Genomic DNA, 13,945 nt, shown 5'->3' with positions numbered 1-13,945 from the left:
GTAGCCCACTCATCAGGGGGCGACCACGATTAATCCCCCCCCCCCCCTGATGAGTGGACGACCACGAAACAGACTTGTAGGGATGAAGTTGTAGTTTATTTGTTTTTTTCTTCCATATATAAATATATTTATATTTTGTTTTTTTTTCTCTTTTAATCCGACAATGTGCCTTTTATTTTTATGATTTATTTGTTGCGTAAAGGACTAAGTCTAGGTTAAGGTTTTAGATAGGTTCTAAGGATAGATAGTTTAGGTTACTGATTGTATTGTGCACTGTCGTTGTGTGTCTTTCTTATCTCCACCTGCCTTTTACTATGGCTTCCTACCTTCTTTAGCTTTCATGTTATTAAGGAAGCCATTGCTCTTTTATAATTTCATTTTTTTTATTGTAACTTATTCTGTAAGAAAAAGGGTAATAAAGTAAAGTTGTTTGTTTGTTTGATAGACGAAGTGTCTGTCGGAGAGGAGCAATTACTCCGACAGTCTTATTGTCAGTGCAATATGGTCGATGTGAAATTTCCAGTTCAGGTCATCTTGTAAAATATTTACTGTTATACTCACTATGGCTGATGATGATGTTTGAAAGATGTTCCTTAAATTCAAAAGTATTATTTTTATTTTTATGGCAAACAGCATTCTGCCATTTGTCATTTTTCTTAAAGGCGCTGCTAAATCTCTGTGTCATGATTTCGATGACCGAAGCGGCGGAAATGGCCCGCGAAAACAATAAATGGCATTTTCTTCCTTCGTAAACATGCCTAAATTACGTAAATTAAAAACGTTCTTAATAGCAATATTCACTGTTTACAAAAATTTCTTTTGATATTGAAATTTGTCAACTACCGAAACAGAAGAACCCCTTGTCGATCAACCACAGCTTTCATCATTAATTGCAATAAATGACGTGACCATGAACATCTCAATAAAGTGCTATAAATCGTAAGATTTTTTTGAAATTTCAGTTGCAATGAAAAAGGTGCTTTAAGTTTCATATTGTAAAAGAAATCGTCTTTTGTGGGAAATTAGAGAATTTGAGATTAAAGGACAAGTCTCGTCAAGAGAGCGAGATTACTTAAGTTTTTTAGGTCGGTGTTTAGAACGGAAAACTAGTTGCGATACTCGAAGTTGTACCCTTGCCTGAGGGTTGCTTTAGTTAGGCTGTGTGCTTTATTTTTCCTTTTTATACGTAATCACGTGATTTCGAGTGCAACTTTGCACAAATAAGCAAAGGCGAACACAATTTGTAGTCTTTGAAAAATTTACAAGTTCTTATTTATTTCAAATAGCACGAGAAAAATCATGTGATTACTTTTTGATAATATGCATGATAAAATTCGAGATGGTTAAGCAGACGCAAGGCATTCGTATCACGCAATCACGCAATAATTGCGCCAATCTCTGAATTTCTTTGCTCATTGACCAATCAGAATGCTTGGTTTGCTACTTCTTTTTGCAATGCATAACCCCTTTTATTACACATAACATGAGAATTTTATTCCATAAAGCTCATTTGTACAAATCTATACGCATTACTTTCGCATGTGGAAAAAGCTTATACAGCCAATCAGAATGGCGTACAGCTATTTCACATGTGGAAGTATAACCAATCAACGATAGCGTAAAGGCGTTTCCATGCCAATCACTCGTGCATCTTGTGCATCTCGTGCAAATCGTACTTTGGTATTGAATTAAATTAAATTTGCATTTGGTTCTATTGTTAGTGAGTTTTTGTTTCTAATTTGCGTTCAGAAAACTATTTTAATGAAAATTCTCGTCTTATGTGTAATAAACAGTTCACGACATAGAAAGTGCTTTGTACGGGGTCTTATTCACTCGTTGTTTGTGTCAAAAACCCTCACTCGCTCGTTCCTCGCTCGTTCGGGTTTTTGACACAAACAACTCGTGCATAAAACCCCGTACGCCGCACTTTCTATGACGTAAACTATATTTCTGCACTGTGTTATCTGAAAACTGCATTGCTCTTATCCAATAAGAATAGAAAAGTTTTTTTAACGTACATTATCAGACTCGTAGCATATACAATATGGTTTGCATTGTTCAATGATAAGCTTGAGACGATGCCTTAATTGCTGTACGTTGTATGGAATGACGACTGTACTGAACAGTTGAGTGTATTAACACAATGGATTGATGTCATTAATTCCTATGCACGAACAAGAAAAATTGTAAACTATTCGTGGACAAAACATTAACGGGATTTAAGAAAACACGAAAGAAGAATATCGTAAATTTCCAATCATTCGCAGTTAAATGGGAAACAAGCTTTTAAATGAAGATATCGTTAACCAGTCAAAAAATAAACGAACGACAGAGTTGAGCATAAGAAATTTTACGGACGGACACACTCAGAAAGGAATATTGTACGGAAGAGATACCTGGTTACATGACAAAACTTAAACTTACCCAAATGTCTTCGCACCTCTACATTTTCACGGCATCTCCAAAGGTTGTCTCGATATGTTAGAGTAGCATTTTCGCGCGGACACGAGCACAAATAACGATTATCAGTAACTGTGTCCTGCCTTTCGCATATATCATGACCAGAGGCACAATATTGTTCGTATCTGCTGTCTCCTTGATCGCAAACCGTTCGTGGAATGTAAAACGAGTCTTCGTCTTCGCCAATGAACCTCCTTATTTCGATACTTTCAAGAAGAGTTTGCTCGACACAAAGTGACAAAGATATCAAGACTTCAACGAGATAGATCTTCATCTTGGTAGAGAACTCAAGGATCGCTGGTCAAGTAATAAATGGAAATTTAAAGCTGTCTTTCTCTTCTTGGCAGTTATATATCCTGGCAGTGCGTATCGAACTTGTAAAGAGACAGTTATACTTTTCATATGACTACAATATGATTCTCTCGCTCCCGTGTTGACTTAATAAGTATTCGCTCCAATTACAGTCACCCATATCGAATTTCCTTTGTGGCCAAATGACGTACTTTAAGTTTCTAATAAAAAATTTACTTCCTCGAGAATTCAGCATTGGGCGATGAGATTGCTTAAGCGGTTGGACAAGGAACAAAGAATACTTGGTCATTTTGTTTAAAATAGATTTCCTTTGTATTGGCTTTAACACTTGCAGCCAGAGGACTGCGGTTGGATTTCCTATAGTGCACATAAACTGTTTACGAGCCTCGATTCTGCGGCATGACGTCCGCGAATTCTAAGTATCATTCGACGTGTCCCTAATGCTACGTTTTGCACTTGTCTGGATGATCCTGGAAGGAAAGGGTTTTTTATTTTTTAGGACAAAAAAGGATCATCAATGTTTTTTTAATAAACTGCTTGGTAGGATTGCCTTTGATGCGTTTTCCTTAACCTCAAAGAAAGAATCTGAATTCAAGACTCTAACTTGTTTTCGTCATAATATAGTTTCATTTATTAAGTTTCATCCCAATCAAAGAATTTACTTCCTTGGGAATTAAACAATGGGCGATGAGATTGGTTGAGCGGTCAGTGGACAAGGAAGAAAAAATAGTTGGCCAGTTTGATGCATTTCCGTTAACCAAAAAGAGCGAAACTAAATTCAAGACTCTAACTTCTTTTCGTTATAATATAGTTTCATTTATCGGAAGTGAGTGGATATCCGCTCCATAGTTTGTTCCCTTCTCAAAATAAATTTGTATATTATAATTTGAGATTCCTAGGCAAGTATTTCAGCTCGGCATGCTAATTGGAAATACGGTGTATTTCTTCTCAAATTACAGCTGAAAAGGTCTTCGACCCTCAGCGCCCCTATACCACTTGGGCTAAAATCAGCAGTTAGTAAGGTTGTTAGTTAGTTAGTTAACAAATTGGTAGTTAAATAATTAAGCTTTTATATATTCATACATTTTCTTTTCATAATGGGTTGACTGGCACGTATGGTTCGTCAGTTCCCTTCTGTACTTGATTTTTATTTTTTTAAAAACAACCTTAATCCAAATCTCAACTATTTAGGAAAGTAGAGGGGAGGTTATCGTACTGAAGCAACATGCATCGTATTTAGCCCCGCCTGTCGACGTCAGTTTACCTATACAGCAAAATATCTGCTTTTACAAGTTGATTCTGGGGGCATCGAATTTTTTAAATGTTTTTTTCAATTACCACTTCAGGAGTAGAAACAATTTTTTTATATTTCAGTAGTAGAAACTACATCGTAAAGCATTCATCTACCTCCTTTTTTGTTTTTTGTTTTCGCGTCTATGTACAATGACGCATAAGACCTTAAAATATTACATTGTCAAAGTTCGGGATTCTTTTGTGTGACAGCCCCAAATTTGCGAGCAAAATATTTCTATTCTTTCAAGCGATTTTATTTTGTATATGATGGAAAGTACTCAAACGTAATTAATTAGAAAAAAACCCTAACCCTAACCCTAACCCTCTTTTTAAATCTTCATGGTATGGCCCTGTGCATTTTGTTTTCGAGAAATCCGACTTCCCTTTTAGGTGTTCCTCGTGAAACCAGCGTAGTTTCCTCTCCTTCTACAGTTGCCATATACCTCGTCACCTTCAGTGGTCATTTTTTCTGCTTCATCTAGCATTCTGTTCTCAAAGGTTACATCTACTTCTCTCCGGACACAATCATTTCTTCGCCTCTCCGTCCAATTCACTCTCTTGGAACTAAGACGTTTCGGGCGCAGAACCCTTCTTCATTGAGAAGAAATTCGTGAACGAAGCCGAAGAAAGAACGGCTTTCTTCACACTGAAGAACGGTTCTACACCCGAAATGGCTGTGATTCTTTTTAAATACTACTGACGCTTTTTGATATTTATTTCGTATAACTCTACTTGGTTATTCATTTTGAAGTTTCACGTATCTCCTACAAAACTTTTTGGTTACTTAAACACCGGGCTGTCACTTTTTTGTAATTTTTTAGCTCTTCTGTGCAAAATCTAGACGGATGGGTCATCATTTTTCAGGCCACTTTTCTTAAAACTGGCTTTAGAAAGTTCGTCCTAAAACTGTCACTTTTTTGTATTTTTTTGGCTCTTCTGTGCAAAATCTAGACGGATGGGTCATCATTTTTCAGGCCACTTTTCTTAAAACTGGCTTTAGAAAGTTCGTCCTAAAAAAAATTGAATCGAAGCAGTTTTGCATCTATCCAAACCACTCTGATATCAGGAGTGATGCCATGGTGATGCAAGTCAGGCTTGCTACGAGTTCTTTTCGTTTATTTTAGAGACTCATTGCTGGATTTCCGTGCGAACTTCTTCGTACGAAATGTATCCAAAGAGTAAAACACTGGCCTCGCCGAGGAGTCAGCATCCTCTGTGCTTTCAAGATAACGTGCCACGAAAATGTCGTCATCTAGTTCATCTTCATCTTGACTATCACTTGTGTCCCTTTTGAGGGTGTCAGAACACAATTGCTCCAGCGTTAAATAAATTGGCTCTTCTTTTGAGGTATCTTTTCCCTCAGTGCCTTTAAGGTATTTCTCTTCAATTACGCTATACACCGGCTCATCTTCCCATTCAGACTGAATTCTTGTTGCTCTGGAATGATTAGACTTTAAACGCCTCAGATTGAAATAAATCGGGCCTCTGTAGTTTGATATCGGTGAAAACGTTTGAATTTCTTTGCCACAAACTTCGTCAAAGATGTTGTTAAGCACTGGTTCGCTTGTGCCTGCCGAGTAGTTCACTCCTTTCCTATCCAAACAGCGTGACTTTAGCATAAGGCTTGGCCCCTCTAATGAGGAGTTCTCAGCTTCTTCCTGCTTTTTAAGGTAACGGTCTTCCAATTGGTTAAAGGCTTGTTCAATTGTAACCAGGTTGTTTTCCTTAGCTTGTTTATCAGACCCAGACCTTTTCAAGGTGTAAAAAACTGGCGCACGAGCGTAAATTGGATCCCTCCCTCCATCTTCATCCACGCCTTTCCGAGTTTGGTCCCTCACAGCGGAACACTCGGATTCACCTTCCAGTCTTGGACGAATTCTGGTTGCCTTGGAATGGTTGGATTTCAAACGCCTCAAGTGAAGGTAAACCGGACCATCATGGTCGGATAAGGATTGAAATTTAGATGTTTCTTGACCACGAACTTGTTCCAAAAGGTTTAGCATTGGTTTGGGTTCAGCTATTGAATTCTTTGTTTGCTCGCTATCCAAATAATCTTTCTGAAGATGGACGCTTGCGTTTTTTGGGTCGCTGTTTCGTGCTCCCTCGGGCTTTTCAAAGTAACGGTCCTTAAGCTCATCGAACGCTTGTTCAATTGTAACCAAAGTGTTATTGTTGTTCTGCTTTTCAATTCCGGACCTTTTTAAGGTGTAAAAAACTGGAGCTCGCGCGTAAATGGGAACGTTTTCATGATGTACCTTATCTGTGTTATCTTGCCCTTCTTTGCCGCCACACTCCCCTTCGTTTTCCAACTGAGGACGAATTCTCGTTGCTTTGGAATGGTTGGATTTTAACCGTCTCAAATGCAAATAAACTGGGCCGTCGTGGTTGGATAGCAGCTGAAATGGAAGAGTTTCTTTTTTACCAAGCACCTTATTTCCTGGTTCGCCTGTGCCTTCAGAATCACCCGTAAGTTTATCATTCGAAGAACGAGCCTGAGGAACGAGTCCTGGTCTCTCTAAAGAGGCGTTCTTGGCTTCTTCGGGGTTTTTTAGGTATCGGTCCTGCAATTGATCAAAAGCCTCTTCAATCGTAAACATGTCATTGCCGTCATTCTGTTTATCATAATCAGACCTTTCCAAGGTATTAAACGCTGGCGCTCTTGTGTAGACGGGATTAGTCTTTTTATTTCCGTCCGCTCCTGTCGGATTTTCGTCTTCCACATCTCTCCATTTTGGCTGAATTCTGGTTGCTTTAGAGTGATTGGATTTTAGTCGCCTCAAATGGAAGTAGATCGGGCCATCTTCATTACGTATCGTTCCTCGGCTAAAAGTAGGAGTGCCTTTTGGAAAAAGCTCCTCCAAAAAGTTGTACACCGGCTCAGAAGCATTTGCGAGTTGGCGACCCGTATAGCTCTTTTCGGGAATATGTTCTGGTCTTTCTGGATTTGTGCTCCCGGGTTCACCATCCTTGTTGAGAAAGCGTTCCTCCAACTCATCAAAGACTTGTCCAATGGTAAACTTGGAATTATTGTCATTTTCGTCATCCTGTTCAGATTCATTTAAGGTGTAGTAAACAAGCGCTTCAGTGCAAATGGCCCGATATTGATCCGGGCCGCCCACAAGTCTAAAAATTGGTCCATCTCCACACTCTAGGTCGTCGTTAGTTCGCTTTAATGTATGCGAAAAACATTCCTCCAAAGTAAAATACACTGGTTTTTCAGGTGTAAACTCGGGTAGATCTGGTTCCTGTGCTCCTCGCACGTAAGGTCCCAGAATCTCTAGAACAGGTCCAGTTTCATCTTCCGAACTGCCAGAGTGACTGTTTTCTATCAAGTTAATGAAGTCGGGCAACTTCAAGGAATTCTCAACTCGTCGTTTCTTTCTATTTTTCACCTCTGCATAAATGTGATCCTCATTAAAATGCTTTTCGGATTTGGGATTTTTTGAGGCACCACTTCTATCCGTTTCTTTGTCAATCAGTGCTGCCTCTTCCACGACACAATGGAATGGCTCCTTTTTTTCGTCTTTCGAGTGCTTTTCTGGGAATGCGATGACTGCGTATACGGGACCCTTGTCGTCTTGATCTTCCCATGAAGGAATCCCATAGTCTTGCATAGCTGTTGTTCGAGAAAGAGTGAAAGTATTGATTAAAATTGAGCCAGCAAAATGATTTGGTTTCCTAACCCTTTCTTTTCCACGATCAAAACGTTTACTCTCCCAACTAGTACCAGGTATGATCGAAACGTTCATTCTCCCAACTAAATTGAAATTGTTAAGAGAATTTACGTACCGATCGATCACTCCTGGAAGTCATATGGATGATTATTAAGAGGCAGATCACCCGGTCTTCAGTAGTAGACGGGATTTCAATATGGTGCTATGGTTGCGCAAAATATTTCGTTCATTTTTTAGAAATATGAAAACTTGGAAAGAGCAACAATTGGAATAAAAAGAAACTTGACGACGAAATCTAACTGAATATGAAGCACCAAGATGGTGTTAGAGTGGGATGTCCTGTAGCAGCTCTCGTAGCAAATTATGTGATTGATCGATCGATACCCAAGCCAAAAACAAACGAGTAAATAAATGAAAAAAAATGGCCGCCATTTAGAAATTCTTTTGTTTTCATTCAAATTAGACCTTGATGCCTCGTTCAAGGCAAAATATTATTTTGAATTTTCAGCTCAAGAACGAGGCATCAAGGGCTAATTTGAATAAAAACAAAAGAATATTTGAATGACGGCCATTTTGGAATAAGGTCTATTGCTATCTCTGTATCTAGAGACTGGCTGCAAACCATCTATCGGAAGCATTTTGAGATGAGACCTTCGGTTTACCGTCCTTTTTTATATACATAACAAGAAGTCTAGAAATGTCTCTCATTCAAAGGCTTTTGGCTTAATTTGCCCGGTGGGTGCCCTTGTATATTGACTATGTGATGTATATTTGATTGCACTTCTAAGCCTATTTACCTGTTTCCGAGTTAGCAGTGGGGTTGCGTTTCCTCAACATCCAGCCCATTACCTTCTATTACAATGGGGAAGAAATGAATGCACAGTATGAATATTTCTTACATGACTTATTTTCTCTTTCTAGGTATTGTACCAAACAATCAAGTCATGCCTGACCACAGAGTGGAACTTTCAAATAGTGGCATCCTTTGGACGCCCTCGAATTGATCGCAAGGGAAGAATCATGGTGGCTCAAGACAAGCAAAGAGTGAAGCCCATTGATTGGAGTGAGTCATCATTTGAGACAAGTAAGATATTTTGTAACTACTACCCTTTAATCTCTGAAGCGGCCGCCATTGACGAGTAAAATCGTCTGGCCTGAGACAGAGTAAAATCCATATGTCTCACTCTCTAGACTGAAACGGTTACTAGCAGTTATAGCAGCTACTATTTTCATAAGTCTAAAATTTGAGAAAGATGCATTTGGTTGGAGAGAGAGAGAGGTATCCATCTAGTAAAAACTAAGCTCTCGTGTTTGAACGATCTGAAAAGACCTGGACCTCCGTTTATGGCAACCAAATTTCGTGATTCAACCAAGTGGAGGTCTCTATGAGGTGGATAGGTTTTTGTATAGATAATCACATGATTTCGAGTGAGATTTGAAATAAATAAGCACGAGTAATTAATTTTAAGGCGAAAAAAATTCAATTTGCAGTCTTTGAAAAAAATACAATGCTTTTTTATTCCTAATTGTACGAAAAAAATTATGTGATTACTTACATGAAAAAAAATGCGAAGCAGAAGGAATGCACGCGAATCACGCAATCACGCAAAAATTGCGCCATCCAGGGATCGCATTTGATTGGCTATGTCTGACTTTGTTTGCTCATTGACCAATAAGAATGCTTGGTTTATTACTTCTTTTTGCACTGAATTACCTCTCATCTGCACTATATTAAACAATTATTGGATGAGGTTGAGCATGATATCATGAATTATCTTCTTTTGTTTATGTGCTAATTGGCCTCACTATCCTCGTTTGCAGGAACAAAATATAACAGAAATGTTGCTTGAGTGCGAGTCTAGTGAGTCTCATTAGAACATAAACAAAAGAATACATTTTTGGCCGCCATTTATGCATTCGGTCAATAATTTATTAGTTTTTTCTCTATATCCAGAACAGTATCTCTCCTGTAGTCGAAACCTAAACGCTTTCTTTTGTCTAAAAATTTTCCAACTATATAACACACAAAAGACACTCTCTAAAGTGATTGCTGCTTTTACCTTTTTACTTTCATGTTTTTCTTGCCTGTAAATGAACAAGAGACAATAATATGTTAAGGTATACATGATTGTATTTTTTTCTTAAATGTCTCGTCATCATCATCATCATCATCATCATCATCATTGTCGTCGTCATCATCATTATCATCGTCGTCATCGTCATCATCATTATGTCATCATTATCATCGTTGACATCATCGTCGTCATCATCATCATCGTTATCATCATTATCGTCGTCATTAAGATTATCGTCATCATTGTTATTATGTTTATCACCATCATCATAAGCATCATTATCTTCACAATTTCCCTCATCAATCAGTAACATTGTCACCATCGCTATCATCATCATCATTATTATTATTATTATTATTATTATTATTATTATTATTATTATTATTGTTATTATTACTATCAACAATAAAGGGCAAAATTACTGAGCGCTGATTGGCTGAGACAGAGGGCATTTTTTCTTAATCGAGGGCATTTTTGGTAATCAAGAGTAATTTTGCCCCTTATTGATAAACAAGAAATCGCATGAGTCCTCGTACTATTAAGGATTAATTGCACTTGTGTTTTGAAAAATTTCCAAAACACTCGTTCAATTAATCCTTAATAGTACTCGGCCTCATGTGATTACCTATACTTGTTATTGTTATTATTATTATTATGAATCATCTAGTGACACGTGTTGGATAATCGGGCGTGTAACTACAATTGCTTGCATTTCTGGACAGAATTGGCATTATCGTTTTCCTAATTTGTCAACCTTCCTTAGCCTGATTAGGATGTGATGAGCGGCATTTATAACTTATTCAAGTTCATTTACTTATTCTACTCTGTCAATATTGTGCCGGTTACCTGGATTTGTAACGTCGACAAATAAGAAAGGCAACGACGAGTAATACTATTGTGAATATTATGGAAGCTGTAACTCCAACAATGACAGGCACTTTAGATGACGAATCGTCCGTTTGTCTCACCCCCGAGCTGGGCTGGAAGCGACCCTGTGGTGAAGAAAAGGGGATTAACAATTTAATAATAAATAACATTTGCGTAATTTTGCTCCATTAGTTGGGCAGCCTGTTTATTAGGAATTTAAATCGTAGGTAATTCGAAAACCATTGCACAAAAATGTTTATGGTGCTATGGTTCAATCATGGTTGTGCTATTGCTCCACGTAGTACTAACATAAGGAACAAGACCCTACGTTTTGATCTTTCCGCTCACCATTAGTTTCAATCACCATGCTCAACGATCGTAGAAGAAACTTACACCGCTAAGCCCGTGTTCATTCATTCTGAAATTATTCAAATCGCATTGATAGTTTTCCGACTTGTAAAAACCCCTCTTGTTTCTTGCCCTCCACTCCCGCTCCCTCTCCCCCTTTCCCTCTTCCTCTTCCCCACTCCCATCGCCTCTTTCCTCTCTCCCTCTACCTGTCCCCCCCTTCTTTTCTTGTCTCCCTCTCTTCTTCCGGCCCTCACCCCTCCGTCCTCTTCCCCCTACTATGGAGAATGAGATCTACGACGGCGACGTTGACGACAACTTCGCTTCGAAATATACCTCTGCGCTATCCTACGTCTTTTGCGATTATTCCATCTCGTTTACGTCGTAATGTGGGCGAAGTGTCCTAAAAATCAATTGGTACGAGTGGTTTCAGACTAAAAACAGAGAATGAAAGATTCACATTTCTGTGCTCAAGCTGGGATCAAAACCTTAAATTTGGTAACTTCGCGTCGTTGTTATGGAGAAAATGCGTGGTGCAGTACAATTATTTTTCATTTTTCAACCAAATTATGTAATTGTTTTGTAGCGTCGTCTATTCTTAAACTCCGTACTCTCTCATCAGTAAGATTTCTGGTACATTGACGACGCTCTTAAATTTACCTCTGTAGAACTTTGCTTCGTCTGTGTTGAGGTCTCTCTGGGCATCTGTAAAAATCAATTGAATACAAAATGTTCTTGTTGACCAACATATGATGACCAAGGTAGGTTTTATTTATTTATAAGGCGATAAATACCTTCGATGGAGTTGATGTTGTTTCGGCCAAAGCAGCTGTCGTTGAGAATAACTTATCGGTTTCTTGTTTTCCGAGAGGACCTGTAAAAAGATATAAAACTTTATTTACTGTATTCACAGCCATATTTAAGGCTTCAGGGCGTGTCTAGAAGGAAAGTATTTAAAAAAACACAACAACGATAAGAAACCCAACTTCCAGGGAGCTGTACAAAGTATGCCGACTTGCATTCGGAACAACCGAAGACAAATCAACTTGGTGGCCATATCTGTGTTGAAAGCCTGAAATCCCTCGCACCCCTACCAATGGACCACACCCACCTCCCTGTGTCTGTCAGTCAGATGGGTCAGTGCAAATTAGCTTTTTTAGAATCGAGCTGGACATTTGGCATGCTTAGGAGAAAAAAAAAAACGGTTGTGTGCGACTACGCCAAAGACGGACGTTTATAACTTGAACGAGTCTGCAAGCTTTCATCAAATAATGAAATTTTACTGGATCGGGCTATAAAGAAAGTCATCGGCGGGCTTTACAATATCACCTAAACAAGAGAGCTTAGAGCCTACAATACTTTGATTGAAGGGATACATTTTGCTAAAAATCTCCAAAAAAGGGGAGAATTTGAAAAACGTGAACTGTGTATTATTCTGCGGTTAAAAGAAAAGGCTAAGCTTATTTTAAATTTAGTGTCACTTTAAGAGAAGCACAAGTTTGAAAAACTGCTCAGCATAACTTACAAGAAAAATTTCCTTGCACTTTAAAGAGAAGGCAACTGTTGTTGTAGCCCGGAAGCCCTGATGGACATCTGATACCAAGCTTGATTATTTGACCCTGGTAAGAGTCATCCAAGACCTAGGAGTGGGACAAAATGTAAGATACGTTATCTATTCCTGCATAGATTTTGTTAGCTTTATTTTTACAGGCGACTGTTCTCAGTTAGCAAAGCATCGGACGTCTTTGCGGTAGTACGCGGCTTGAAATTCCGGCAGGACGAATAACCGACGGAAAAATATTGACGTCTGGTCTTTGTACTGATATCTGTAGTCGGTGTGAGCATCTAATCTTTTCTAGTACGAACGAGAAACCGAAGGTGTCATCTGAATTCTCTCTCGCTCGCTCTCTCTCTCTCTCTCTCTCTCTCTCTCTCTCTCTCTCTCTCTCTCTCTCTCTCTCTCTCTCTCTCTCTCTCTCTCTCTCTAAAGATTAAAAATAGGGCAGTTTAGTAACAGGCAAGTCTCTGAGTTTCAAATAACAAACAAAAATCAACCTCAACTTTTCTTACGCATGGATTGAAGGTGCCTAGTGTAACCTACGATGTGTTCACGTTTCAGCCTTACTTCTTTGAAACTCCTTGTGTTACATCAGTTTATGTCCCTCACTTGTTGCCAAAGTGCCCCTTGCCGTGGAAAGTACTAAAAAACATTTTTCTAAGTGGTTTTTCAAATGGTATAGAGGATATCTGGGGACTACGATATATTTTGAGCATTCCCTCACTTTCCACAATTGAATCTCTTCACAGATTTTTCCTGCTCAAAAAACGTCGTGAATATATATACATCTTCATGTACTTGCGATGTCTGTAAGACGTCGCAAACAAATCGGTGGCTAAATTTGTAGCGCCTACGTGTTTTATCACCAAATATGAGCATGACTCTCAGGCCGACTGATTGAAACATTGGAAGAAACACACAAGCTATGTTCTGAACGCAAAAGATCATTAGAAGTCGGTGTTTAAGATATTAATGTAAATTTTTTTGGATACCGGGTCCCGCAAGTGCATTTCGTTACTAAAGTGCCCTTTCATGTGACGCCAGTTTAAGCACGCAAAACTTGGGATTTTCGAGTGATAATCGATGACGTTGAGTTTTAAAACAATACATTGATGGGTTTTATTTTATTCTATTACCTTTTTGTATATTGAATGGTGGATTTTAACGTTGGTTGCTCCTTAAGAATTTTAGGGCACTTTTGTAACTTTGATTAATAATAGGGTTTTCTTAATCACCCCACGCGCGGTTTCAGTGAATATTTATACCCGCGGTGAAAAAAAAAAGCGGAACTACACACTCTAGAGTCATAATGACTCGCCGTGATATTCTCGCTCGTTAGAGGAATTGGAGAAGGGGAA

General features: G+C 38.6%; 2 protein-coding genes across 3 annotated transcripts in view; both read right to left on the bottom strand.

Moving 5' to 3' along the window:
• LOC138011662 (uncharacterized) overlaps positions 1 to 3,184 on the bottom strand; it is a 14,905-nt gene extending 11,721 nt beyond the window's left edge. Inside the window, exon 1 of one of the 2 annotated variants that reach the window (XM_068858782.1) lies at positions 2,425 to 3,184. In XM_068858782.1, coding sequence (XP_068714883.1) covers positions 2,425 to 2,734 — 310 coding nt within the window. In that variant the 5' untranslated portion in view covers positions 2,735 to 3,184. The remainder of the gene's footprint in view (positions 1 to 2,424) is intronic. The other variant, XM_068858781.1, reaches the window with a different exon arrangement.
• A 285-nt stretch (positions 3,185 to 3,469) lies between these two features.
• LOC138010054 (uncharacterized) overlaps positions 3,470 to 13,945 on the bottom strand; it is a 36,886-nt gene continuing 26,410 nt past the window's right edge. The window contains exons 3-9 of the mRNA XM_068857020.1: positions 12,555 to 12,669; positions 11,824 to 11,903; positions 11,690 to 11,734; positions 10,661 to 10,806; positions 9,800 to 9,824; positions 8,537 to 8,591; positions 3,470 to 7,681 (exon numbers count right to left, since the gene is read on the bottom strand). Coding sequence (XP_068713121.1) covers positions 5,181 to 7,681; positions 8,537 to 8,591; positions 9,800 to 9,824; positions 10,661 to 10,806; positions 11,690 to 11,734; positions 11,824 to 11,903; positions 12,555 to 12,669 — 2,967 coding nt within the window. The 3' untranslated portion in view covers positions 3,470 to 5,180. The remainder of the gene's footprint in view (positions 7,682 to 8,536; positions 8,592 to 9,799; positions 9,825 to 10,660; positions 10,807 to 11,689; positions 11,735 to 11,823; positions 11,904 to 12,554; positions 12,670 to 13,945) is intronic.

The sequence above is a fragment of the Montipora foliosa genome, chromosome 7, assembly GCF_036669935.1.
Source record: "Montipora foliosa isolate CH-2021 chromosome 7, ASM3666993v2, whole genome shotgun sequence".
In the NCBI taxonomy this organism is placed as follows: domain Eukaryota; kingdom Metazoa; phylum Cnidaria; class Anthozoa; order Scleractinia; family Acroporidae; genus Montipora; species Montipora foliosa.
This window is presented reverse-complemented; position numbering and strand designations above follow the sequence as displayed.